Source organism: Ogataea parapolymorpha, chromosome III (assembly GCF_000187245.1).
Source record: "Ogataea parapolymorpha DL-1 chromosome III, whole genome shotgun sequence".
NCBI lineage: Eukaryota > Fungi > Ascomycota > Pichiomycetes > Pichiales > Pichiaceae > Ogataea > Ogataea parapolymorpha.
The window spans coordinates 838,217-863,951 of record NC_027864.1 but is presented as its reverse complement, the minus strand read 5'-3'; the positions used below and the strand labels follow the sequence as shown (position 1 = coordinate 863,951).

General features: G+C 51.6%; 12 protein-coding genes across 12 annotated transcripts; 6 read left to right on the top strand and 6 right to left on the bottom strand.

Annotated features, from left to right (window-relative positions):
- Positions 1-16: 16 nt before the first annotated feature.
- HPODL_00651 (F-box protein pof9) lies at positions 17-1,441 on the bottom strand (the record flags this gene model as incomplete). The annotated part of the gene is made up of 1 exon (XM_014080613.1): positions 17-1,441. The coding sequence occupies one exon, from the start codon at positions 1,439-1,441 to the stop codon at positions 17-19; it is 1,425 nt and encodes a 474-aa protein (XP_013936088.1).
- Positions 1,442-1,599: 158 nt separating this feature from the next.
- HPODL_00650 (Regulatory protein ADR1) lies at positions 1,600-5,079 on the bottom strand (the record flags this gene model as incomplete). The annotated part of the gene is made up of 1 exon (XM_014080612.1): positions 1,600-5,079. The coding sequence occupies one exon, from the start codon at positions 5,077-5,079 to the stop codon at positions 1,600-1,602; it is 3,480 nt and encodes a 1,159-aa protein (XP_013936087.1).
- Positions 5,080-5,842: 763 nt separating this feature from the next.
- On the bottom strand, positions 5,843-6,895 carry HPODL_00649 (uncharacterized protein; the record flags this gene model as incomplete). The annotated part of the gene is made up of 1 exon (XM_014080611.1): positions 5,843-6,895. One exon carries the CDS (start codon positions 6,893-6,895, stop codon positions 5,843-5,845), a length of 1,053 nt encoding a protein of 350 aa, XP_013936086.1.
- A 470-nt stretch (positions 6,896-7,365) lies between these two features.
- On the top strand, positions 7,366-8,955 carry HPODL_00648 (uncharacterized protein; the record flags this gene model as incomplete). The annotated part of the gene is made up of 1 exon (XM_014080610.1): positions 7,366-8,955. The coding sequence occupies one exon, from the start codon at positions 7,366-7,368 to the stop codon at positions 8,953-8,955; it is 1,590 nt and encodes a 529-aa protein (XP_013936085.1).
- Positions 8,956-9,253: 298 nt separating this feature from the next.
- Positions 9,254-11,941, top strand: HPODL_00647 (DNA replication licensing factor MCM4; the record flags this gene model as incomplete). The annotated part of the gene is made up of 1 exon (XM_014080609.1): positions 9,254-11,941. The coding sequence occupies one exon, from the start codon at positions 9,254-9,256 to the stop codon at positions 11,939-11,941; it is 2,688 nt and encodes an 895-aa protein (XP_013936084.1).
- Positions 11,942-11,964: 23 nt separating this feature from the next.
- HPODL_00646 (putative transporter) lies at positions 11,965-13,836 on the bottom strand (the record flags this gene model as incomplete). Its single annotated transcript, XM_014080608.1, has 1 exon — positions 11,965-13,836. The coding sequence occupies one exon, from the start codon at positions 13,834-13,836 to the stop codon at positions 11,965-11,967; it is 1,872 nt and encodes a 623-aa protein (XP_013936083.1).
- Positions 13,837-14,310: 474 nt separating this feature from the next.
- Positions 14,311-14,767, top strand: HPODL_00645 (Conserved hypothetical membrane protein; the record flags this gene model as incomplete). Its single annotated transcript, XM_014080607.1, has 2 exons — positions 14,311-14,401; positions 14,439-14,767. The coding sequence occupies 2 exons, from the start codon at positions 14,311-14,313 to the stop codon at positions 14,765-14,767; spliced, it is 420 nt and encodes a 139-aa protein (XP_013936082.1).
- Positions 14,768-14,815: 48 nt separating this feature from the next.
- On the bottom strand, positions 14,816-16,459 carry HPODL_00644 (ATP-dependent RNA helicase ROK1; the record flags this gene model as incomplete). Its single annotated transcript, XM_014080606.1, has 1 exon — positions 14,816-16,459. One exon carries the CDS (start codon positions 16,457-16,459, stop codon positions 14,816-14,818), a length of 1,644 nt encoding a protein of 547 aa, XP_013936081.1.
- A 287-nt stretch (positions 16,460-16,746) lies between these two features.
- Positions 16,747-17,460, top strand: HPODL_00643 (54S ribosomal protein L15, mitochondrial; the record flags this gene model as incomplete). The annotated part of the gene is made up of 1 exon (XM_014080605.1): positions 16,747-17,460. The coding sequence occupies one exon, from the start codon at positions 16,747-16,749 to the stop codon at positions 17,458-17,460; it is 714 nt and encodes a 237-aa protein (XP_013936080.1).
- A 332-nt stretch (positions 17,461-17,792) lies between these two features.
- On the top strand, positions 17,793-21,182 carry HPODL_00642 (Protein SPA2; the record flags this gene model as incomplete). Its single annotated transcript, XM_014080604.1, has 1 exon — positions 17,793-21,182. One exon carries the CDS (start codon positions 17,793-17,795, stop codon positions 21,180-21,182), a length of 3,390 nt encoding a protein of 1,129 aa, XP_013936079.1.
- A 1,089-nt stretch (positions 21,183-22,271) lies between these two features.
- Positions 22,272-23,183, top strand: HPODL_00641 (Protein GAT2; the record flags this gene model as incomplete). The annotated part of the gene is made up of 1 exon (XM_014080603.1): positions 22,272-23,183. One exon carries the CDS (start codon positions 22,272-22,274, stop codon positions 23,181-23,183), a length of 912 nt encoding a protein of 303 aa, XP_013936078.1.
- A 58-nt stretch (positions 23,184-23,241) lies between these two features.
- Positions 23,242-25,521, bottom strand: HPODL_00640 (glutamate carboxypeptidase II; the record flags this gene model as incomplete). The annotated part of the gene is made up of 1 exon (XM_014080602.1): positions 23,242-25,521. The coding sequence occupies one exon, from the start codon at positions 25,519-25,521 to the stop codon at positions 23,242-23,244; it is 2,280 nt and encodes a 759-aa protein (XP_013936077.1).
- Between the last annotated feature and the right edge of the window lie 214 nt (positions 25,522-25,735).

Sequence of the window (25,735 nt, the reverse complement as noted above, 5' to 3'; positions counted from 1 at the left end):
AATTTTTTCTTATCTATTATTTTTCGTGCACCAACGCTGCCGACTGCCACCCTCCGGCAGCAATCGCCAAAACCTGGCCGCTAATAGGAACACGCACCGGCTGCTCAACAACAATGTCATTCCCGTCCTGGCGCACACCTGGCATGGAAAGTGCGGCAGAAAGCGTCCCGAGCCCCAGACACCCGTTTTTGTGCGACTCTCTGCCCCAGGCATACAGCTCACCTTTTTTATTTAGGGCCAAAAAATGGTAGTCCCCAACAGCAACGGAAATCACTCCGTTAGACTGCAGCTCGCGGAAGATCTGCGGCTTTTCCGAGCTCTTATCGCCCAGCAGAACCTGGTCGTCGTTGGTGATCGCGCTGAACCTGTTGAACGAGCCGCTGAGCCGCACAAACCGAGTCTTGTGGCTGCCATACTGTGAATGTTTCTCTGCGTACTCCTGGAACTTGGCAAGTTTTGAGCCACGGCCAATTCGTGGTGATAGTTCGCCCGGCAGGTCCACACGATACAGCTCGCCCTGCGCCGTTAAGTAGATCAGAAAATTGTCCAGCACAATGTAGTCGTCAATCGCGACGGTGCCGTCGATAACGCTGACGTAAGCACGCACCGGCCCGTACTCGCCGCTATGTGGAGCAAGGCTGTCACGGCGATTCCAGACGGCGATCCCCAGGTTGTCGATGTGGCAGCTGCTGAGCGACCAGCCCGCGCGGATTCGCTCAATCGGGCCCGTTACCCTGTCGCCGTTTTCCAGATGGAGATCCAACTCGACACCCCTGCACAGCCGGCCGACGCTGTCCCACGTCCAGAGCCGGCCGTTGGTGTCGAGGCCGATAAAATGCGATCTTCCAGACCCGATCTGGCTGATCTTGGTGTTTTCTGGTAATTGGACTTTATTGACACATTTTCCTGGCTCGTAGGCTGGGCGCGGCTCGCTGCCAAAATTATAGTCTCTGGTTTTGGGCCCCGGCTCCGACAGACCTGCCATTCCGTGCCAATTGCGCCCTGTAAAATACACATTGCCCCTGGTGGTAAGCACGCAGAAGGCGAACCCGCCGGCAGTCACGTCTGCAATGTGTTCGTCGTCAAAAGTCAGTTCTACAGGCTTGACCAGTCTCTTGCTCTGCCCGTGGTCCAATATCTCCAAGGCGGCGTCCTGGCTGCCAAAAAGCCACCCAAGACGACTGTAGCCGTTGTTGCCGAAGGTGAGTAGCTTACAGCTTCTGCGCAGTTTGTACAGCTGGGGCCATTTATAGTATATGTCGAATGGAACGTTGTCATGCTTGAATGCCTTCCGAAACATTTGATGCCAGACAACGGCCTGGTTGAGAGACAGGCTCAGGCTTTTGCATGTAAGAAACAGAGCACGGATGTCTGGCTCGTCCAAAAACGGAACTATATGGAAGCAAATGATGTCTTCATGCAGATCAAGAAAGAATACCATGATCAGAATAAAGTAGCATCCCTTATTTAACAGGACAATAATCTTCCGTGCACGGGTGTTTAAAGTTGCTACCGGTAATATAGTATATAATGGTAAAATGACATTTATTTATCGTATAATCGAGTATCGTTATCGTAAATCGTAACTGGGGCTAAGTCTCAAACAAAGTCATCTCTATTTTCGAGAAAAACGCGCAAGTGGAACAGCACATCGCTCAAGTTCTTAAAGTTGACAAACTTGAAGTTCTTGTCGTAAATGAAGTTGAAGAGGAAGGACCCGATCTTGAGGAACTTGAACGGGAGCTTGAACTCAATCAACTCGTTGATAATCAGGTCTTTTTCGCGGAGCACCTCTAGATCATCCTTCAAGATCGAGTTCAGGTTCTTTTCCTGCTGGCTGTAGTGCATTGTATCCCTGTTGATGATATTGGAGATGGTCAGGCTTGAGAAATCGCTCTCAAAATCATGATAGTCGTAGTTGATTTTCAAGAAATACTCGAGGTTGAGATAGATCTTGAAGAACTTCTTGTAATACTTGAACACTGTTTCGTCGACATCGGAGTTCAGCGATGAGGACGGGTTGTACACTGTAGAGCGCAATTCGAAGTGCTGGATAAGACTAACAGAGCCAAGGTTGTTGTATTTCATTTTCATTTTGAAGATGTTCTCGAAATTGATCAAGAACTTGACAATGATCATAAAGATGTCCAGAAGCAGCTGCGAGTCAATTGACAATTTCATCAAGAAATTAAGGTCGACGATTCCCAGCTCCTCGTCGTAAATCTCCTTCAACTGCTTCTCTGAGTTCTCGAGCTCCGAGTCTTCGGGCTGCTGGAAAAACACTGTCTTGAAAATATCAATGCAGTTATCAAGCATTCCAATGAGCTCTTTTTGGTATTGGGGGTCCTTCAGCTGCTCGTCAGTAAAAATGAAGCTATTCTCGTAGAGACTGTTGATATCGCTGAAACTTCTCAGCCAGACGTTTTCTTTAATTTTGTTGAAATTCATGATGTGCGACAACTTCAGGTTCAAGTAGCTGTTCAGTAACTTTGCATCAATGAAAACCTCGCTATTCCTCTGGTACAATTTGCAGGCCTTGAGCAGGTTTTCCCAATTTTGAGCCACGTTGAGCAGTTTTTGATCCTCTGAGCCTAGTTGCAGTAAAAAGTCAGAAACGTTGCCGCCTTCTGGCATTGACAGATAAAGCTGCTTCAGGTAGGCCAGCTGGTGGAGCCCATTTTGGAGGCAAACGAGTCCATACTCGCTAACGTGATTGTCAAAGAAGAAATTCAATTTTCCGATCAAACCGGTTGATGGATCAAGCTTGGCGAACGGTAAGTTGATGAGGTCTCTCAGTACACGGTGGTAATTTTCTGGCCTGAAATCAAAACTTTCAAGGATGTTCTTGAACTCCGCGTGGCTTGTGCACTCCCAAAGAAAAGTGGACGAAGGCAGGTCGGTTTTCAGGTCGTCAATCTTCAGCGAAGGAACAATATTGTAGAGCGTGGATAGCAGCGAGGAGATGTGGAATATCATGTGGACGGTGCGTATGGTGGACTCGTTTTCAATGAATTTTTCGTGAGAGGTTTCGTCGTCGTCTATGTTTATTGGTAGCTGCGAACTGACGGAGTTCAGGCCTGACGACTTGACCAAGGAGCATAGGGCGTTCACCTGTCTGATAATAACATTCAGGCTGGTCTCGTCGTCTGCAAAAAGGCCGTAGATCACGGAAAGAGTGAGAGCCTGGATAAGCCACAGAGGCGACGAGTTGTTGGTCTGAGTCTCAATGTTCTCGTCGGCTGAGTTTCTGTGTCTGACAAGCTTTTTGCGGGTCTCAAGATAGACGTGAATGCACCGTCTGGACGCCTCGTACAGGTTGGCGGCGTCGCTCTTTCTATTCGACACGATCGCTCCGATGGTTGCAATCAGCAACGGCAGACAAACCAGAGACACTCTGGTGTTGTCGATGCTGTTTTCGTCTCTAATCAAATTTGATTCAATTGAGCAGAGCGTCGATTTCATCAGAGAATACTCATTGAGCATGGACTTGTGGATGAAGGGATGGTGGTTCAGAAACTTATTTTTGAATTCGTTGGTGTAATAATTGAGTTTTTCGTTGTCTGGAATAGTGGGGGAAGGAACTCCCAGAAAAGGATACTTGGAAAGAGACTGGTACACGTAGTTTCTGATGGTGCCTGTGAACAGGTTCACCCGTGAGTATTTCTCAAACTTATCCTTTGAGTATGCAAATTCGCTGTTGAACTCTTTATCCGAATACGTTTTGGAGCCTCCTTGTTTCTGGGAGCTCTCCAGGGTCTGGTTCGGGCTGTTCTGCCGCGAGTTGGCCGAGAGCGTGTTGTCCAGCAGAATAGGCGAGATTGTGGCGTTCGACGAGCACGACGACGAGTGCGGAACCGTGTTCTGGTCGCTGTTGCCGTAGAATGAGTATCCTTGAGGAACGTCGTACGTCTTGGACACGTTCAAGTCGGCGATCTCTTCCAGGTCATTGATACTCTGGTTGAATAGTGTTTCTTGCCAATGCTTGACCTTTTCGTCTCCCGGCTGCGTGTTGAGGCTCGAGTCTGTGCCGGGACTTTCCTGGACCAACGGCGACACGTGGGCCTTGAAAGGTTGAACATCCGGCTTATCCTGCGGGCCCAGAGGGCCTTCCACAAGCTCCTCGAGTCCGTGCGCCTGCACGCCGCGGTTAGGCAGAGCCGTATGCGTGAACAACGAGCCGACGTTTTTATAGGGCACGTCGTAAAACGAATAGCCGGTGATGTCCTCGTGGAACTCGTGCGGCGCGACGTCCATGGCGTCGGCGTTCAGACTGGACGACGTCTGCATTGGCACCTGACCGTCTCTATGATCCATGAGGTCGAGGTTGGGCAGGCTGTTGAGCCAGTGCTCGGAGTCGTCGTCGAACGCAATGAGCTGCGGCGTGGAAAACTCGACGGCCTCGGTGGCGTACGGCTCGGGCGTGGGCATGGCGTAGTTGCGGCCGCTCATAGCGGAAAACGAGGCGCGTCTGTTGACGGGGAACTCGAGCTTGTAGTCGAAATCTTTGAGACCCTTGAAGCTGAAGTCGTCGTGAAGCTCGGGCTCCTCCTTGATGCGCTGCTCGACGGCGACAGGCACGCTGTTGCGCTGTCTTCTCGCCGCAGGCGCTGGCTTGGTGACGGCGCTCGCAGAGGCCGAGAAGGAGCCGCGTTTGCCGCGACGCGATCCTGCTCTGCCGGTCGGCTCCGCAGACGGACTGTTGGACGCGCTCTGGTCTGTGTTGTCCTTGGACGCCGGCGAGGACGTCGACTTGACGGAGCGTCGTCTGAGCCGCGGGACGACCTCTGCGGCACCAGCATGGAGCTTGGTGGAATGTCTGAGCAGCAAGTCTCTTCTGCTGAATTTGCGCGAGCAGATGGTACAGGCAAAGGGTTTCTCCTTTGTGTGGGACCGCTCGTGTCTTTTCAAATGCTCCTGTCTGGCAAAGGCGCGAGTGCAGATATTGCACACGTACAGCCGGGGCTTGCCCGAAGGCGTGGTGCCGTTCAAGGTAAGCTCTGCGGGCACCGACTTGTTGTCCTGGGACAGCTCGCTGGAACTGCGCCGGCTGGACTTGACCGAACCAAACATGGGAGGCATTTGAAACGTTTTATCGCTGTTCATAGTAGCACAAATCATCCAAAATAAAAGGTATGCGAACAACGAGTCGGTTACAATTGGCAGTACATTTCAGTCGCAGGGTAATTTGGAAAATATGGAGAAGAGGGACACCCTCGAAATATATATGAACCCTCGTGTCACCGGTCAGCCCAACACCGCGAGCCGACCACACGGCTGCCGCATATGTGCCATTGGTCATTGCGGTGCTGCAAGAGCCCCTTTGTTGGTCACACCATTCTATTTCCCGATTGAGCTGACACTTTTTTTTTACCCCACATTGGGAGGGTCGGATTCCTGTCGGAGCCAGCAAACAAAGCCAAAATTGTCAGCAATAAAGGTGGGGCCGCGTGGGGCTCACCTTATTCTGCCCCATTTGGAAACATCTCTGCACCAGCTGGCACTCGTCGGGTTTTTTTTATTTTTGGTCGTTCTCGACACACGTCATGGCAAACCTTTCAAAACCGCATACCACCGGACTCCGCTACAACCAGGAGGACCAGGTCGACATTGCGCGGCTCGCCAAGACCGTGCTGTTTGTGCTTCTCATATCGGCCGCCACCGCCTATTTCGCCCTCCAGCTCTACACCTTGCTCGGCAACTGGCTCTACGTGTCGTGGCCCCAGTTTATGCTCGACCTTGCTGCATTAAGTATAAAGATCATCGTGTTTTACTATTTTTCCCGGTGGCTCAACGGCATCCTACTCCTGCGCCAGCCCGACCCGGCAGAGCTGAAAAAATACGCCTAGTCCTCTGTTTCCTCGGCCGTCTCGTTCGCCGTATCGTTGTCTCGCACCACAAACGAGACCCCCATCTCGTCCAGACACGCCCGCACAGTGAAGGGCTCCAGCTGCACCCCCTTTGCGTCCAGCAGCGCCATCACGTCGCTGAAATTAATAGGCCTCAATAGCAAAATGTCCCTGTACAACGTCTTCTCTTCTTTCAATAGCCTGCGGATGTGCGAGAACATAACGCTGCGCACCTCGCGAAACGTTTCTTCCATACGCACGTGCTCTGTGTAGTTTCTGTCCAGGTCCGCCTGGCTGAGTTGCAACACGCCTTCTTTCTGCCGCAGCAGCTGTCGACGGTCGATCAGCCGCAACGACGATGTTAATATGTCCACCATCTGCTTCCGCGATTTGGCCGGCTTGAGTCCCCATGCCTGGATCTGCAGTTTAAGCTGGGCGGTGGTGAAGCTGCCAAAGTCCAGCTCTGCCGCAGTCAGGGGAGCCTGCTGCTCTGCCAATAGCTCTGGTGGCTCCGGATCTGAGTCCGGCACCTCCTGCTCTGTAGCCGTTGCCCGCATTGGCTGCAGTGCGTCCAATTCGTCGAGTTTGAAGGTCCCCTCCCCCACCGGCGAACTCTCCACCACCACAATCGACGCGTCGCACGCCTGTTCCGCGTCGGTCTCGCTCGACAGCTCGATCGGGTCCTGGTGCGTGCCAGAAACCTCCGGCTCTTCGTCCAGCACTTCATAGACTTGTCGCCGCTGCTGGATTTTCCGCGACGCAGACGCGTGCGACTCGTATGTCGTCCACGAAACCTCGCAATCCCCGTAGTCCTCCTCCGGCGTGCACGGCACCGATCGCTCCTCGGGCCGGATCACCTGCGACAGCGTCACCACCAGGTCCTCGTCGTCCGACTGCGACGCCACAAAGGTCTTTTCGTCACTCTCAAAGTCGTAAAGGCTCAGAATCTCGTCCCTGCTAAACACCACCGGCGGCGCAGACGACTCCTGCCACAGCTGCTTTGTGGCCGGCTGCTCGTTGTATTTTGCCGAAACCAGCTCCAGAGTCATTTTTGCGCTTTTCGAGAGTTTTGGCAGACTCCGCAGGATCTCGTCGCGCACCTCGGTCCACTCCTCCCGCGAGTACACCAGACTGATGTCGTGGAGCAGCGGCGGCTGCTCCGGCGCAGATTCCTCGATCCGCGCTATGTTCCGTATAATGTCCTTGGCCTTGCGCTTCCTCCCGGATAGAGCAAGAAGGATCGCGATGTTTTCGTTTTTTTTCCCGTGTTTTTTTCGACATCTGGTCGCCCAAGCTCTTGATCTTGGGCTTTTTCCGCACGGGCCCACTACGTCGGGACCTTGGCGCCTCTTTTGCCCGCATCGCGTACTTCTGCTGGAGCAGTTCGAGCCTATCTCGCTCCTGGTCCTTGGCCTCCCATTCCTCGATTTGTGCTTGGGCCTGAGTTCCTAGCAAAAACTGGGACATGGGCAAGATGATTGAATTAATTTATTTTTTTTTCATAATTATTTTACGCGTCATGTACGGGTTGTCGCCCAACAAGTCACCAGAAAAACGAACTTCTGAAGACTCTGATGTGGAAACCAAGCGCCAAAAAACTGTGGCCACACCAGAGGCCCCGGACGAAACGCTGACACCGAAGTCGTCGCCAATGGACGCGGACAAACACGCCCGACAGAAGCTGAAGAAGGAACAGGAGGAGGAGCGCAGACTCAAGCGCGAACAGGAGGCCACAGAACGCAAATTGCGCAAGGAGCGCGAGGAACAGGAGAAACGCATGCGTAGAGAGAAACTGGAGGCTGAGCGACAGGCCCGGAAGGAGCAGAAGGAGCGCGAGAAGCTCGAGAGACAGCAAAAAAGAGAGGCCGAGGCCAGGGCGCGCGAGGCCAAAAGACAGCAGGAGGAGGAGGAAAAGGCCAGGCGGCGGGCCGAGCAGGAGGAACGCGCACTCAAGAAGGCCGAGGCGGAGCTCGAAAAGCTGCGGGCCAAAGAGCTGGAGCAGCAGAAGCTACAGAAACAGTCTATTATGAATTTTTTTAAGCCCAAGGACACGAAAAGCCCGACTTCCAGCCAGCCGACGCCAGAGAAAGCGGCTGCCAGTGACTACCACACGTATTTTCTTCCGTTCAATGTCCGTCCGGGTGTGCGAATGGCACAGAGAACGCCGCAGGGTACACCGCAGCAGAGTGCAGAGCTGGATAAATTTTTACAGGGCCAGCAGACAAGCACGGCACCGTTCAAAGACTCGCTTGTGTCTAAAAAGAGCGCAGGGTTGTATGCAAAAGCATCGGATGTGATCCAGGCTTACAACTTGGGCATGGTCAAGGAAGCGCAGGAACAGCTAGACCGTGTGCCTAAAAAGTATCTGCGGTTCTACGAGAATGCAAAGCCGCCATATTTGGGCACATACTCGTTTTTGGTGACTAATTTGGACTTCAGGCTGGCGCTGGACCCGTTCACAAAAATTCCATCGGACATTTTACAGATAAATTACGACTTTGACTCGGACCTAGAAGAGGAAGACGACGACGACGAGGGTGAGGATGTGGAGCTCGACGAGGACTCTGAGGAGGACGAAGATGGCCAACTAGATGAGTCGTCGGACATCGAGCAGTTCGTCGAGACCGACGAAAACGGTGTTTCGACGAAGAAGACAGTTATCGGGCCTCTGGTTCCTGTGGTTAGCTGGATTGGCCAGAAAACCAGTGAGCAGGACCAGTTTGCGCACTACTTCAACGGCCTCCAGTATGAACGTCTCAGACACAATATTGAGCTGCCTATAGATCCAATGTGTAACTACTGGGGCGAGGAGGAAGCACAGGAGCCGCAGAGCGCTACGAAAATCATTGAGGACACGCGGACGAGTGCTGGCGCTGTGGAATCGGGTCCGATGACCGTGAAAAAGAAGGTTATTACCGAGGCGGCACACGTTGCCAAGCTGGTCAGCTTCATAGCAGAAAACAGCGATTTTTCGATCAACACGATGACGGAGATCGCGCAAAAACAGATTCTGGCAGACTACTCGAAGGCGGTTGTGAAGAACAGCATCAAGGAGCTGGCTACGTTCGACAAGAAGACCAACAAGTGGGCCGTCAAGCAGAGTGTATAAATAGGTACAAATTTGATGCATATTTTTGGCTATGTTTTATATGTAATGAATTATATTTCCAAATTTGGAATATTAAATAGGTATGCTCTTCTATCTCTCCAGCCAGAGGAGCTACAAGGCCCGCGTTTGCGGCATAAAATTTGCCGAATTTTTCTGAGTCTAGTGGTATGCTTTTCTTCGCACAGCTCCCTCTGTAGCATAAAATCCCCCCATCTCAATTCCGTTTAATTACTCGCGTCCGCCATATTTTTTTCGCGTCCTTAACACGAAACATTAAAATCTTTTTTTCCTCCCACCAATGTCTTCACCGCAGACCTCGCCCGTGCACGATTCCCACCAGTCTACGGTGCCAGACTCGGCCTCGCAGACCCAGAGGCAGCCAGTGCCTTCATCGCCGCTTTTTATCGCACCTTCCAGCGACGATTCCGCTCGGCCTTCCCAAACCCAAGGTTCCAGACAAAGGTACGGTTCCTCTCCGATCCCGTTCACCTCTTCCGACCTGGGCCATGATCTCAACTCCCAGCTTGCCCGCCGCAGCCACCACAGCAGGGGAGACGTTCACTCCTCTGACATTATGTCGTCTCCTATGAGAAGACGGTTCTTCGATAACTCCAATCCGCAGGGTACTCTGATGTCCGATTCGCAGCTTCCCTCTGAGTCTCAGCTTTCGTCCGTCCAACAGCTTTCCGATTCCGGCTCCATCAACCCAGACGAGCCCGTCAGAGTCATCTGGGGTACCAACGTTTCAATCCAGGAGTGCTCGGACAATTTCAGAACGTTTTTAATGTCGTTCAAAATGAAGTATCGTAGAAAACTGGATGAGGCAGAAAGCGACGACCCGGCAGACGACTCTTTGTACTACGTCAAGATCCTCAACGACATGAGGGAGTCTGGAACCACCAACCTGAATCTCGACACCAGAAATCTGCTGGCGTACTCTACCACCAAGAAGCTCTACTACCAGCTCATCAACTATCCGCAGGAAGTCATTCCGATCATGGACCAGACCATCAAGGACTGTATGGTGTCTCTTGTTCTTGACAACTCGTCCAACACGGACCCGCAGGACCAGCTGGTCGACGAAATAGAGTCGAACGTGTACAAAGTGCGTCCGTTCAACATCCAGAACCAGAAAGGCATGCGGGAGCTGAATCCGATCGACATCGACAAGCTTGTGACCGTGAAAGGACTTGTGATCCGGTCGACGCCCATCATTCCCGACATGAAAATTGCGTTTTTCAAGTGCAACGTCTGCGACCACACCGTGGTGGTGGAAAACGACCGCGGAGTGATCCAGGAGCCAACTAAGTGTCCGCGGCAGATTTGCTCGTCGCAGAACTCAATGCAGCTGGTGCACAATCGGTCTTCTTTCGCCGATAAACAAGCCATCAAGCTCCAGGAGACTCCGGACAATGTTCCGGACGGACAGACACCTCACTCGATTTCGCTGTGTGTCTACGACGAGCTTGTTGATGCCACAAGAGCGGGAGACCGTGTGGAGGTGTGCGGTATCTTCAAATCCGTGCCTGTGAAGGTGAACGCGAGACAGCGCGCAGTCAAGTCGCTCTTCAAAACTTATATTGACGTCGTGCACATCAAGAAGGTCGACAAGCACCGTTTGGGGGCCGATGTGTCGACACTGGAAAATGAGCTGAAAGAACAGCAGGAGGTCGACGAGGTGCGCAAGCTGTCTGAGGACGAGATCGCCAAAATCAAGGAAATCGCAAAGAGAGACGATGTCTACGAGTTGCTGGCCAGGTCGCTGGCACCGTCAATTTTTGAGATGTCTGACGTTAAGAAGGGAATTCTGCTGCAGCTGTTTGGCGGTACAAATAAAAAGTTCGCCAAGGGCGGCAAGTACAGAGGCGACATCAACATCCTGCTCTGTGGAGACCCGTCGACGTCGAAATCGCAGATTCTACAATATGTGCACAAGATTGCTCCGCGAGGAATTTACACATCCGGAAAGGGCTCATCTGCGGTTGGTCTGACGGCGTATGTGACCAGAGACATCGAGACCAAGCAACTTGTTCTGGAGAGCGGAGCTCTGGTTCTTTCAGACGGCGGAGTGTGCTGCATTGATGAGTTCGACAAAATGTCGGAGTCGACGCGGTCTGTGTTGCACGAGGTGATGGAGCAGCAGACTATTTCGATTGCCAAGGCCGGAATCATCACGACACTCAACGCCAGAACTTCCATTCTGGCCTCGGCCAACCCGATCGAGTCCAGATATAACCCGAACCTGCCAGTGACGAAAAACATCGACCTGCCACCACCGCTCCTGTCACGTTTCGACCTCGTGTACCTAATTTTGGATAAGGTGGACGAGAAAATCGACACACAGCTAGCCAGACACATCGCCGGCATGTTTCTGGAGGACAACATCCAGACTGCCACCAGCAACGAAATATTGCCGATCGAGCTGTTGAGCTCCTACATTCAGTACGCCAAGGAAAACGTGTCGCCTGTTTTAACTGAGGAGGCCAAGAACCAACTGGTGAAATCTTACGTCGAGATGAGGAAGCTGGGCGAGGACGTGAGATCTGCTGAGAAGCGGATCACAGCCACCACGAGACAGCTCGAGTCGATGATCAGGCTGTCTGAGGCGCACGCCAAAATGCGGCTATCGCCCGTTGTGGAGCTCGAGGATGTCGACGAGGCCGTGAGACTCACCAAATCTGCCATTAAGGACTATGCTACCGATCCGCTTACCGGCCGCATTGACATGGACCTAGTCAACACGGGACAGACCTCGGCCGAGCGCAAGATGAAGGAGGACCTTTCCAAGCAGGTGTTCAATCTGCTGGACGCAAACGGCTCGCTCACGTACGATGTGCTGTTGCACAGGATCAACGAGCAATCCTCGGCCAAAGTCGAGAATCTCGACCTGAGCGAGGTTCTACGCCGTCTGGAGGCAGAAAACAAGGTCACGGTGTTTGGCCAGGGCCACAAGAGAGAAATCAGAGTGAACAGAGGAGTGGTGTAGAGAATAAAGCTATTAATATTATTTTATTTATCCTGGTTGCGTTTTTTCGCGGCCTCCACGATCTTGGCCCAGTCCACGCGATAGATCACAAACAGCTCTACCAGGCCAATCAGCAACAGCCCTGTGCCGTTGCCGATCCACAGGCCGACCAGCTCCATGTCGAGGTGGAATGCCAGCACAAACGCGAGCGGAACTGCCACCACGTAGTAGCCGAGCAGACTGAGTACTCCACCGATCGCCTGGAGGGCCAATGCTCTCAGCAGTCCGTTGGCTACGCACGCGAGGCCGTCAAACAGCACAAACACGGACACCAGCGGACATAGACCCGTTATCATCTTGATAACCTGCGGGTCCTCAGTAAATAGATGTGCAATAAATTTTTGTCCGAACAGAATAAAACAGGAACTCAGCGAGGCACAGACGACCGACGCACACAGTCCCACACGGGTGGCTATTCTGGCCGCAACAATATTGCCTGCGCCGACAAAATTGGCCAACCTTGTGGAGGAAGCCACCGACAACGCAAAGGGAACCATGTACAGCAGCGAAACCAGGCTGGAAAGAGCCGATTGCGTGGCCAGCGCATCTGTTCCGAAGTACGAGGCCAGCAGCGTGAGAACCTCATACGCCAGCGACTCGGCGAGAAGTGTGATTGTGCCCGGAACAGCCAGCAGGGACAGATCATACCAATGCGACAATGCGTCCTTGGAAAACCCGTCCCAGCACTCTTCTCCGTCGATGAACATCACGTAGAGCACGAGGAGGATGAACATGAGCCAGAAGTTGATAACGGCCGCGATGGGGGCGCCAATGTAGCCAAAGCCAAGGTAGTAGATTAGCAGCCAGTTGACCAGAATGTTGATGGGCGACGTGATGAACAGGATCAGAGTTCCGGCCTCGAAGATCTCCTGTGCCTGGAGAAACCGTTTCCCGTTCTCAAAAAGGATGTATGCAGGACCCCCCAAAATCAGAATTCGCAGAAACTGCTGCGAAAGCCTCACCACCTCTGTGTCATCAATAAACTTGCCGAGCACCGAGCCGCTGTACCACCAAAAAAAAGCTGCCGGAATGTACAGAACCAGAGAAAACAGACTGCATCGCTGTGTATGGACGCCGACCTTTGCGTACTGGCCAGCTCCGTATGCCTGCGGACACAGCGTATCCAGCGACGTCGCTATTCCCTCGTAAATTGCGAGAACAATCGTGCTTGTCATGGAAGCCATGCTGACTGCTGCTAGCTCCTGTTTTCCCAGATGCCCAACAAATATCACCGAAACAAGTGAGAATATCTGCTCCAAAACAAACGTCAGGATCAGCGGAAACGAGTACTGTGCGAGTTTCCGCGACTCAGACGCCACCGTGGCGCGTTCGTGCGCAAAGTCCTCGTCAGAGTCGTCTTTCAGCCCCATGTCGTCCGTATACGAGAGATCGCTCTCATGGTCTTTAAACAGTCGGTCTGCCTGTGACATGAGGTCGTCGGTGTCGTTGGCGGACCCGTAGTTGGGAAACGGCGATCCCGGGTCCGTCATGCTCCGTCTTTCGCGTTCTTCCTCCAGCCATTGGTGCACAGAGTCCAATTCTTCATCAGTGTACTCCAGCGTAGAAGGCAGCGACCTTGAGCTCATGACTGACTCTGCGTCGTCGCGGACAGCCGAATGGTGCTCAGAAACTAGCTGCGACCCTGTTCCCAGACTCAGAAACGATCGCTGGTCGACATCGTTGTTGTAGACAAAGAGAGGTGACTTTGTGCTGGGCGGAACGAACATCAGCGGGATCTTGCGTCGCTTCGAGTTGATGGCGGTGTTGTTCGAGTTCATGATCGACTTGGGCAGCGTGCCCAGCGTTCGCGAGAACAGGCCTGTATTTCGGCGCTTTATGCTATCTCTGCGATCCATGGTAAAATATCACCTTTCTGGAATAAATTTGGAGTGCAGGGAACTTTTTGGCAAACCGAGCTTTAGAGATTTGTACCTTTGGGGAATGTATCTTTGGGAATTGTAGCTTTTGCGCAGAACTGGTGGTTGGTGCTGGTATAACCGGATAAATTGCCGCCAATGTCGCAATGTCTGCTTGCCGAGTGTGCCGCGACACCGTGTTTGTTGTGCCTATCTTGACTGATTTAATAAACTGTCTTAGTTAAAAAGCCAAGGCTAACTTGTAGAGTGCACAAATTTGCTGTTGTCCAAAACACCATTATGTACGCTACAGAGCTCTCCAAGCGTCCCCATACATCCACATCCTCGCTCCGTGGCCACGAGGCTCCTGCCGTTCCCTGCTGTCCTCCCATATTCAAGCACATCTGCTACGCGTTACGAGCCCCCACACAGAAAAGCGTGATTGGTGAAAAAATTATCTTTCAAACAATCATCATGTTCGCCAGACAAGCCCGCAACACGGCCAGATCCGGAATCAGATCCGTTGGTGTGAGACCAATCTCCCAGTACATCACCAAGGCACAAGGTAAGTGGATTTTTTCTCCCGCAATTCTAACAATCAGGTTTCTTGAACCAGGCCATTTACTGGACAAAGGTCACCGTCGAGGTGAGCAAGCAAATCTACATCAGGGAAGGCCTGGCTCCTCCTTCGGTTGCAGAGATCCAACAGGTGTACCAGGGACTGTACAAAAAGGCTCTGGAATTTGCTGCTCAGCCAAAGACGTCGGCCGACGGCTTGATCAAGGTCGCCAAGTCTCTGTCCAAGGACGAGTATCTCAGATTCGGTGCCTACTTCATCCAGATTGTCGGTCTGTTCTCTCTTGGAGAGATCATTGGCAGAAGACAGATCGTCGGCTACCCATCTTTTGGTCCTAAAGAGCACCACCACTAGACATTAGATTAGCGCATGAGTCTATGTAACTTACATTCAACACTATAGTCAATTGCTTGAACTTTCCTCCAGCAGTTTCCGTTTCTTCGAGGCCTCGATCATCTCCTTCCTCTGTTTCCGTTTTTTCCGCACCACGGCAGGAACCGTGCTGATTGGTTTGCGGTCCACTGCTTTCTGCTTGATCTGTTTTTTTTCTCGCTTCGTGAGCTTCGACAGGTCGGTTTTCAGCCAGCCGGCCATCCCGTCTTCCCACCCGCTCTGCTTCATCACGTTCACAATTGGCTTGATCGCCAGCGTGTCTTCCTTCGTGTAGAACGTCACTGCCTTTCCTGAACGGCCTCCACGGCCAGTACGGCCGATTCTGTGCACGTAGGCCTGTGCAGACGTTGGGACATCGTAGTTGATTACCAAATTGATTCCCTTGAAATCAATTCCTCGCGCAAGGACGTCTGTGCAGATCAGACACCACAGCTCGCCTTTGCGGAACCGGTCGATGATTGTTTCTCGTTGTAGCTGTGTTCTTTCGGCGTGGATCACGTCCACGTTCAGGCGGTCGTACAATAACTCGTGGAACAGCGCCTTAGCTCTGGTAATAGATTGCAGGAAGATGATCACTGGTGGCTTGAACTCTCCCTTGCGCAGCATCTCGCGCAGAGCCAGCAATTTTCCATGCTCGTTGCCGCAGAAAACAAGTTTCTGCTCGATATTGGAGTTGGCGGCCTCTTTGTGGCCTATGATGATTCTGATCGGCGAGTTCATGATCGAGTTTGCCAGCTCCTCCACGCTGGAGGTGATGGTGGCCGAGAAAATAGACCGCCGCAGTTTTGGGTTTGAGCATGCCGTGAGAATGCGGTCGGTCTGCTCCACGAACTTGCTCTCAAACAGCTTGTCGACCTCGTCAAAAACAACCTCCTCCACTTTGCTCAGGTCCATTACCTCATCACCAATCAGGTCGATCAGACGCAGCGGCGTCGAAACGAGTATGTCGAATTTCGAACTTGCCAGCACCCTGTTGCGCAATTTTCCGGCAATAGACTTGTTCAAAATGCCAATTTGCAGGCTGCTACCTTTGCACAATTTTGTCAGCTCATTGAAAATTTGGGCAGCCAGCTCCTTCGTTGGAGAGATCACAAGACCACGGATCCCATGATTTTTACGCCCTTTGCCTAATTGTTGCACCATTGGAATTAAGAATGCAAGCGTTTTACCAGATCCCGTTGGAGCACAGCAGATCAGGTCCCTGTCGGCCAGACAAGCGGGAATCGCCTCACATTGAATAGGAGTGGGCTCAGTAAATCCATTGGAGATCAGGTTGTCCAGAAGCTGTTTGTTGAGCTTGAAACGGGTGACCAGGTCCTCGAATGAGCCAATAGGCAGATGGAGATCGTCGCCCGAAACCTTGGCCCCGTACGATTTTCTCAGCTCTAAAGCCTCCTCTGTGGTGAGTACCTTTCTTGTGGGCTCTAAGGTCGGCTCAAAAGCAGGCTGTTCCTCCTCAGGCTCGGGTTTCACCGAGTTCTTCTTTTTATGATCTTTCTGGTGGAAAAAATCAACTTCCTTTTCGATCTCGATATCCAAATTCTCTTTTTTCGCTGGATTTTTCACCGCAGGCTTGGCCAACGAAAAATCAGCACTCGCCCCCTTCGTCTTCTTCAGCGACGCTCCCCTCGACAGAATGCGAAAGATATCCATTGTGAAAGGTTTATTTTATTTATTTAAAATAAATTTTTATATGTGGCAGGTGAGTGGCTAGTGCGATCAAGGCCGTGGCCGCCACACGACCCAGAAGTTTTCAACGCACTTTCGACAAAAATTTTCAAGAGTGCTCTTGAAAACTAGACAAGTGGTGGTGGAAAGCTCAGAATTATGAGCCTTTGAGGGACTAAAAAAGGTGTATATAAACTGGGAGAATCAAAGAATTCTAACATCACAAGAGAGAACAGCTAGAGCATACACATCACACTAGAATAACAAAAGCGATGCACAGTATATCAGGATCGTTACTGCGTCTGGGAGCCAGAAACCAGCGCCAGGTGTGTTTTAACGGAGCACAAGTGACAGCCAAGAGAAGCGTGGTATTTGCCAAGGGCCCAAGAGTCAGAGGAGCCATTCGGGACCCAGAAGACATATTCACGGTGAAGGGAATCAAATATGGACTAACCGAAGAAAACGTGAAGCCATTGAAGACATTTTTGCAGTCCAAACTGCAAGGCAAGTACGAGCTGCCTGACAAATTGCTTCTACAGATAATCACACACAAATCTTTTGCACACGGTACGCAGCCGTATAACGCAAGACTGTCCTATTTTGGAAGAGAGCTGATCCAGCTGAGCGCTGCCAAGTACGCCATAACACGAAGCACAAACAACGAATATGCCATAAATAACCTGAACTTCGACTCGCTTGGATCTTACACGCAGAGCCTGATGAAAACGGACCGGCTGCTCAAGGAGTACGCGGTTGTCAACAACTTAGATGCCGTTTTCTTTAGACGTCTGGCTCTGCCGTCTGGAAAAGAAGACGATAATTACAAACCAAAAGCAATCTGGTCCACCTTGACTGCGTCATTGGTTGGTGCCATTGCCTCCCAGCACGGCAAAAAAGCGGCTGAGGAATTCATTGAGAAAGAGCTGTTTGGCGACGTTTTTAAACAGATTCTTCCTGCGACCAAGCCGGCCTCTGAATCGGCTTAGTCTGTATATAGAACGTGATATATGTACATTTCGGCATCCATCCACACCCTTGCACCATAAATCTTCTCTTCCCCCGAGTCACTAAAAAAATTGTTTAACGCGTTAGTGTTAAAAAAGATTGTTTTTTTACGATCAAGCTAGTCTTCTTAGGGTCCCGAACCGATTCAGGCCCGTACCGCGTTTTCCGATTGTGAAACAGCAGCACAGATTGCCAATAAAGTCACTGCTCGGACAAATCAACGCTTTTCGCAACGAAAACCAAGCTGAAATAGCTCGCGCGTTTGTTTATTTGGTAGCCCTATCAATCACATTTATTACTCGCTTTTCTTCCGATGACAGACGTGAAACGCATTCTGCACTATCACAAGGTGCTCAAGAATTTTCTCGACACCTCCTCAGATGCCTTAACGCCGGTGACTTCGTCCAGAGTCATCAAGGCTAGAGAAAAATTGGGTAAGCTCACGAGCTCACAATTCTTTGATCTGAGCACAGATGTTTACGACGAACTACAGCGGCGGACCTCCGCGGAGTCGCTGCGTCCGGCGTTCCTGCCGGCGCAGTCCAATTTCCATCCTAAGCGGAACCAAGCCAGACAGAAGCTGGCGTCTCTTCCCGCGGGTCGATTCAAAGATCTAGTCAACGATGTTCTTTTTGAAATTGAAAGACATCAGTCCCAGTACATTAAAGAAGAAGACCAGATCACCAGCCGTGCCGTGGATGACCTCCCGAAGGATTCAAGAGAGGTCAATGATCCGTTCCAGACCAAGGCGGTAAGCGAGATGCCCAAAAGCCACAACAAAAAGCAGGATTTAGTGCTGAACACCGTGGACCTCAAAACGCCGATAAGTGAAAGGTTTCAGCCGTCGCCCGATACGCCGACACAGCGAGAGATCAAGAGCACCAAAGTTGTGCCTCAAAAGTCCGAACTATCCTGGTCCAGCGACGAAGACGATGTTCCTGAATACAAGCCGTCGGGAAATAGACGCTCGAACGGGTCTTTGACAGAAAAAAGCCCAGCCAAAAGCCCAACTAAAAGCCCAGCCAAGAGCATTCCGCCTCCTTCGCCAGCACGTTCACAGCAGTACGCAGAGTCTTTCAAAAGCCCCGAGGCGGTGCGGTCGAATGCCAGCTATGCGCCTGCCCAGAGGCTTTCGAACGGCAGAGACAAGGACAAGGACATCAAGCTGCTGATGGAAGAGAGCAGCAGGATGGACCAGAAGATTTCCAGTCTTGAGTCCGAATTGTCCGAACTCAAGAAGCAGAAGGCCGAGCTCGAGTCTGAACACACTCAGCTCGCTTCCTCCCACGAACAACTCAAGAATGAGCTCAAGAAATATAATAGAATGTCTAAGGACATGAAGAGATTGCTGGAAGAGAAGGAGCAGCTGAATAAAACCGTGAAGGAGAAACATACGAACATGGTTGCTCTGCAGGAACAGCTGCGCGGGATTTCTGACAGCCAGAGCCTCCATTTGGAGACAGAGAATGCACTTAAAGACTTACAGGCCAAGCACGACACGCTCTTGGACGAGCACAGTTCCGTTAGACAACAGCTGGAGTCTGTGCAGCAGGAGAACCAGAGAATGGCTTTTGAGCTGCAGGAGCTGCAAAGCCTCAAGCAGGAGAAACAGACCAGCGACAAGCTGGACCGGATGGTGCAGCAACACAAGACTGTTTTGAACACCACGGAAACCAGCAAGCTCACAAATCTCAACAATGACTTGCTAAAATGGCAGTCTAGATATGAGGAGGCAAGATCCGAAAAAATGGCCAAGTCGCTCTCTAAGTCTGTAGCACTGTCTGCTGAGGATTTGCAGCCACTTATCGACTCCAAGGGCCTTGTCACTATGACGCAGGCGGTGAACTTCTACTCGTCTGTGGACTCCATGCTCTTGTATGTGACAGAAGACGAGATCAGCACAGACCTTTTATTCGAACGAACAGCCGTTTTAGTGACCCGTGCCAACGAAATTGCCAATGCAGGTAAAGGTGGATCCGAGGACCTGGCCGACAAGAGCCGACTGGTGCAGTCTGCGATTTCGAACGCTCTCACCAGCGCGCGGTACTATGCCATGTACAAGAGGTTTATTCCGAAGCTGGTGATCAACACTGCTGTGAACGATGTGTGCTTTGCGGTGTCGGACTTTCTGAAAGTGGCCAAGTTGAAGAGTTCTGGCACTGCATCGCAGCCGGTCCAGGAAAAGTATCAGAAGCCAGTTCCTGAGCGGCTGGCTCTTGCCAATGATGCTGAACTCCTGAATCGGACTGGTTCGTCATTGGAGACGCCTATTTCTCCGGCGCGGTCTGTTTTGAGCGACGACACAGAATCGTCTGTGCGGCCGCTCAGAATCACACAGAAGTTGAGCCAGGAAGCGGCTAATGCTTCCGAAGCTCCAAAGAAGGTTTCCAAGCCTCCTGTGTTTTTAAACTCGTCGCCAGTTGGCACTCCGATTGGACAGATCCTGGTTACGCCTACAAAAACAGCCAAGGACGGATTCTTCGACCACTCGCGCAAGTCTTCGGAGGAGGCACTAAATAATTCTCAAAGGACCTCTAGTCCGACAAATAACTCCAACAAGCCAGAGGAAGAGACTAGAGAAGCAAGCAAACCTTCACAGCAAAAAGAGCTGCCTGTGCTGCCGAAGGAGACATCCAGCCCGTCTAAAGCCCAGTTGGAGCAGAAACCGGCTACTGACAGCAACCGTGCCCTCTACAAGAACGCTAACGGTAGTGTGTCGTCGCTAGCCTCAAAGTTCTCGGCCAGCCAGGACCAGGAGTCGCCACTAAAGTCTCATGCATCCAAGTCGTCGCCAAAAGGCAACATTCTTGCCAGGATGAAAATGCTGCAGGAGAACAGCGACAACGACAACTCTCCAACAAGAAGTAGGTCCGGTTCGCCAGCCAGATACGTCTCTGACACGGCGTCGTCTGCGTTCGACAAGTTTGGAGCGCGCAGGAGAACGAGCGTGGACAGACCGACTTCGTCGGCCAACGGCACGGCCAGCAACTACACAGAGAAGCCGCAGGAGCCAGCGGAGCCAGCAAAGCAGCCATTAAACACGTTGGAGTTGCCAAAGCCAGAAAAGCCCGTGTCTGCGGTGCGTGGCAGCGTCTACGACAACCCGATGGCGCAGGAAGAGCCGGTCAGCAGAGACGGTCCGTCTTCGGGGCAGACGATTCCGAGTGCCGGGAGCGCACTCCAGCCGCTAAGCGGACAGCACGAGACCACGGCCGAGAACTTTGAAGTGGAAAAATTCAACACTCTGGACCCGGACAACACACTCAAGGAGCTGCTGCTGTACCTGGAGCATCAGACCGTGGAGGTCATTGCGGCGATCCAGAAGCTGTTAGAGTCGATCAAGAACCCGAAGGCCACAAAGTTGTTACTCAAGAATGGTGCTGGCCAGATCATCGAGGTGGTCAAGCAGATGGCAGAGGGAACAAACACGCTGATGGCACAGACGAGGTACGCGGAGCAGATGGGCCATGCGCAGTACGTGGTGGAGGTTCTGGAGGACTGTGTGCGGCGGATGGAGGCGCTGTATTCCAGTGGAGACGAGCGCACAGACAGAGAGTACGCGGACAAAGCGTTCAAGCAGCGGTCTGCAGGCATTGCGTTTGACGTTGCCCGCAGCACGAAGGAGCTCGTCAAGACTGTTGAAGAGGCAAGTCTACGTGACGACATTGCTGTGATCGACTCGAGACTGAACGGCGGGGTGTAGGGAGAGAATGAAAGTAGATAAATTAATACTATGGTTAATTCCTGGTGGTGTCTGTGCGTAGGTAGACCATCTTCTGTGGATTCTGCACCAATGCTACTGCCACTTGTTAGCTAATTATTGGCCATTTGACTGATTCCAGACGGAACACGGATGTCCTGACGTGCGGCTGCTCCCAAGCGGCAGCCACCCGCTGACAGTTGCCGCGCCACTGTTGAGATCTGGGCCTGTGGCTGATGTGATCCGGCAGGACGGACGTGGCCTGTGCGAGCGTTCGCGGCTATCAGAGCCGCGTGGACAGACAAGGAGGCAAGTGAGCTGACAAATGTGTGAGACCGGCCCGTGCGTTGTGGACTACCCCCCGCCACATCGGTCAGATCTGATATGCGCGGGTGCTCTGTGATCTGTCAAGGTGCGGCGGCCTCGCAGCTGCGATAAGATTTTTGCAATGGCTGCAACGGCGGGTGAGGATGGTGTGATTCGGGCCCTCGCCGCAGTCTTGAGAGGAGCCGGAGCAGGGAGATATGGCCTGCGTAGCGCCTGCTTAGAGCTGTTTGGTAGCGGGGCCGGTACGGGGAGATCGGGCCGAAATCGCGGTTGTGTGCAAAGGGTGTGAGGCAAATTATACATCTTGAGTGTGCAGCATTAGCAGACGCTGTGTGCGGCAGCATCGTGGCCGAACTGGTGATCAGACCAGACAGCCGGCCGCGAGACGTGCGCGACACAAAAATTTCTAGTCGTGCAGATCTGGGGAAACTTGGGGATTGAGAAGAATAATTTATTTGCTAACTTGTTTTGGTGTCAAAAAGAATCTGTGTGACTGCTGTGTTTAAGCGAGTGAGCATTTCTTTGCTAGTTTACATTTGGAATATATAGTGTGCGCAAGTTCGGAGGCTGGATTATACGGAGATTGCATTTTTTTTTCCTCGCAACATCGTGAGTATATCCAACAGATAATCTTGTGGCCGCAAACAGGGGACTGGATTAATAAGCTGTTGAGCATCTACAGATTCTGCACAGATACAGAACCAGAAAATCCGGGCGAAGGGCAGAGTATAAGGAGCGAAAAGATTTTGAAGCTTGTAAGACAAGATGAACGGGGCGACCTTGAAACCGGAAGCCGGCAGTCGGGAGCTTCCCTCGATAAAGGACCTTTTCCCCACATTAGAGGGCAGCTCGATTGCTCCTAGAAGCCAGAGCATGACCGAAGGGGTATATATGGCTCCGCCAGTCGGATACGGGCCGGCGGACTTCAGTTTGGAAAGAGAGCTGGGCAAGCTCACGAAAATCAGCATGGAAATCCAGCAGATCCTCGAGAGTTCGAAAAGTATCGCGCATGTGCCGCGCGAACTGCTCGAGAGCGGAGCCCAGCAGGCAGATCTCCTGCACTCTATTTATCATTCGTGGATGAGAACCCGTGACGAGGAGGCTGCACGGGCTCCTCCTGCGCAACACCCACATTCCCGGAGCTCGTCGATGCAATACACATTCCAGCCGACAGTTCCCGTGGGCTCGGGCGGCGCCCCGATGCCACTTCTTCTCAACCCGTCAAGATACCAGAATATGGAAGAACAGGCCGCACGGACACTTTCGTCGATGATCGAGGTGTCTCCTTCACAAGCACACCACCGTACTTCTTCGTTTCCAACGGACGACCGACTCACCACGCCGCCGGTCTCGCCTAGTTCTTTTTCTGTTCGCAAACTCAAAATGAAAAAATCTCCAACAGGGACAAATAACATCACTGCACAGTTGGTGCTCGAGGCCAACGCCGACAACGGGAATCTTGCTGAAATGGTGACCAACGAGTGTCTACATTGTCAGTCCAAAGAAACGCCCGAATGGAGACGCGGGCCCGAGGGAGAGCGCACGCTTTGTAACGCGTGCGGACTCTTCTACGCCAAGCTGTGCAAGAAATATGGCGAGGAAAAAGCCAAGGATATTATGAAGGAGCGCAAAATCAAGGGAAGTGAGACTGACCGACGGGTCAGTGTGGGATTTTGAAACGTTAACCGTAATGATTAACTCGATTGTAATAATGAGACATTGACTTTTTTTGAATTTAAATACGTGTAGCCAAGTTGTTGACCACATTGTTGAAAAATGTGAGGCCGCGCACAAAAGTTTCGAAGTCATTGTCCTCAATCGGCTCCACCAGTCCAGGCAGTTGCTGGCCCGCATAGCCCGTGTAGCGTCCGCTTACGTAGATAATATGTTTGAACCATGGTCTGTCCTTCAAGCCATCGGGATTCAGGAACTTGCGCTCAAAGTACTTCAGCTTATGGTTCGTCTTGACGATCTTCCATTGCAATGCAATCTTCTCCCACCACGACAGACTGTCCCAGTTGTCGTACTTTGTTTGCAACTCCACTGCTTCCTCATCAAAGGAGGCGGCAGCGTCTTTCAAAGAAACAATGTTTTGCTCGGTGTCCGAAAGCAGGTCGTCCAGCTTCCCGCCCTTCGAACAATGTCCTATGTTTCGACTCAGCCAATTTTTAGGAACTTCCACTTTCTCGTAAAGCCGCTGGATTTCGGCAGCATAGTCCGAGGCCTTCATTTGGTACACTTTGGTCTCACTGAGTTTCAAAACCGACAGACCGACGTACTTTGCCATGAGGTTATGCAGAACAAAGCCAGGATCCGCTAGAGTCTCTATCCAGTGGTAAGAATCATAGACGGAATGGTAGTGATAAACAGGACCGGTGCGGTTGCTCGTGAAACCCAGGTCCACCGACGGAATTCCCAGATGGTCCAAGAACACTGTGTAGTCGGAGCCCGATCCAAGAGACTTGATAGTGTCGTTTGTGTTCTCCTTGAAATGATCGTACAGTGTCCTGTCTGTGCCAGGATATTCCAGAAGATCTGCCGTTGATCTCAGCACTTCGTACAACATAGGCGAGGCTCCGAGTTGCAGAATGTTACCGATAGCCGAAACGTCCATGTTGAAGTAAGCAACTGTCTTTTTAGAAAGATCGTGAGCGTTGTATTCGCCAAATTCGGTGGATCCAAGCAGTCCGTACTCCTCACCGTCCCAGGACGCCAGCATGATGGTTCTTTGCGGCTTCCAGCCGGTCTTTTGCAAATTGCCTAAAGCTCTGGCAATTTCAAGCAGCACAGCAGAGCCTGTGTGAGGATCTCCGGCACCAGGGGTCCAGGAGTCGCGGTGGTTGCCGATGATGATCACCTCGTCTTTTTTGTGTCCTTCGATCTTGCCATAGACATTGTGGAGATTAGTGATGTTGAAGTCCTGCTCGTTTGTCAAGTGCAGCTTGTAGCTTGGATTTGGTCCAATAGATGCGTAATCGTAGTCAGGAACAAGTCCTGCAGGCCAGGACTCGACCTTAGGACCGTGTCCAGAAAGTTTCTGCAAAATGGGAATGATGTCTCTGTAGGAAACAGGAATGGCCGGGATTCTTGGTGTCGTCAAATGAGGACTCGACCTAGTCTTATTTTCTCCCGGTTTGATGGCATAGCCGGGCGTGGTGGGATCTCCTGGAAACACAGAAAGAAACTGTGAAGAGCCGCGCTGGATGGCGCTTGGGTTTCTGGCAATTCCTTCAGGGTAGGCCTTGTAGCCGTTTGCCTCGGTCACTTCTCCATCATCTTTAGGATCTGTAAACAGCAGGGCGGCCTTGAAACCGAAATCCTGCGCAAACTTGACCTTCAGGCCTCTGAAAATTTTGCCGTATCTAATCACCGCTATCTTATCTGTTGCGTTCACTCCTAGTTCGGCCAATGTGTCGAAATCCTCTTTAGTGCCGTAATTGCAGTAAATGTACTCCCCCACAACATCGCCAGAGGCCGCGTAGCCCAAAAAGGCAGGCACGCTTTTCAAGGAGGTTGGGTCTTCTTCCAAAATGTCTTCCTGAAGAGCAGCCTTGAACACAACAGAACCGTTGCCGGCACTCAAAAGATCCAGCGATTGAGACACGGGATAGCTTATATAGGTAGTGTAGAGGTCAGTTTCCGCCTCCAGACCGAACTCGAGGAATTTGTCTCTTGTCCAATTGGCTAGCTTGATGTTTGCCTCCGTGCCTGGGAATTGTGTCTCATTCGAGTACTCTTTTAACCATGTGCCAGCATAATTCTCTTCCAGCGAGCCAAGGTAGCCCACAAAAGTCTTGTGAACGGGATCTGGTTGAGCAGAGTGGTGAACCTGTTCCAGGGTGAGCCGACAGAACAGTCCTAAGATAAGTATCTGCAGAATAATCATAATAGGGTTGCGGAGCAATTGATGAGCTCTACCTGGCTTTTGAAGATCCTCTGGGGTCTGAAGACCTGCTTCAGAATCCAGAAATAGCTCTTTTTCCTTCAATTCTTTCTTATCCGTCATGTTGTACAAGGAAGAGATAATACAAATTGATGCAGCTAGCCAAAAATGTTGCTACCGACGCGACGAACATATATCATCCGACGTCAATTAAAAAAAAACAAAAAACACACAATTCTGTATTTTGTAACAGACAATTCTGTTCCACCGGGTTTGGCATTTCTATAAACTTAGCCTTTGCAGGCAAGCCAGCTGTGAATAATCTGCATTATTTGAACACATCTAT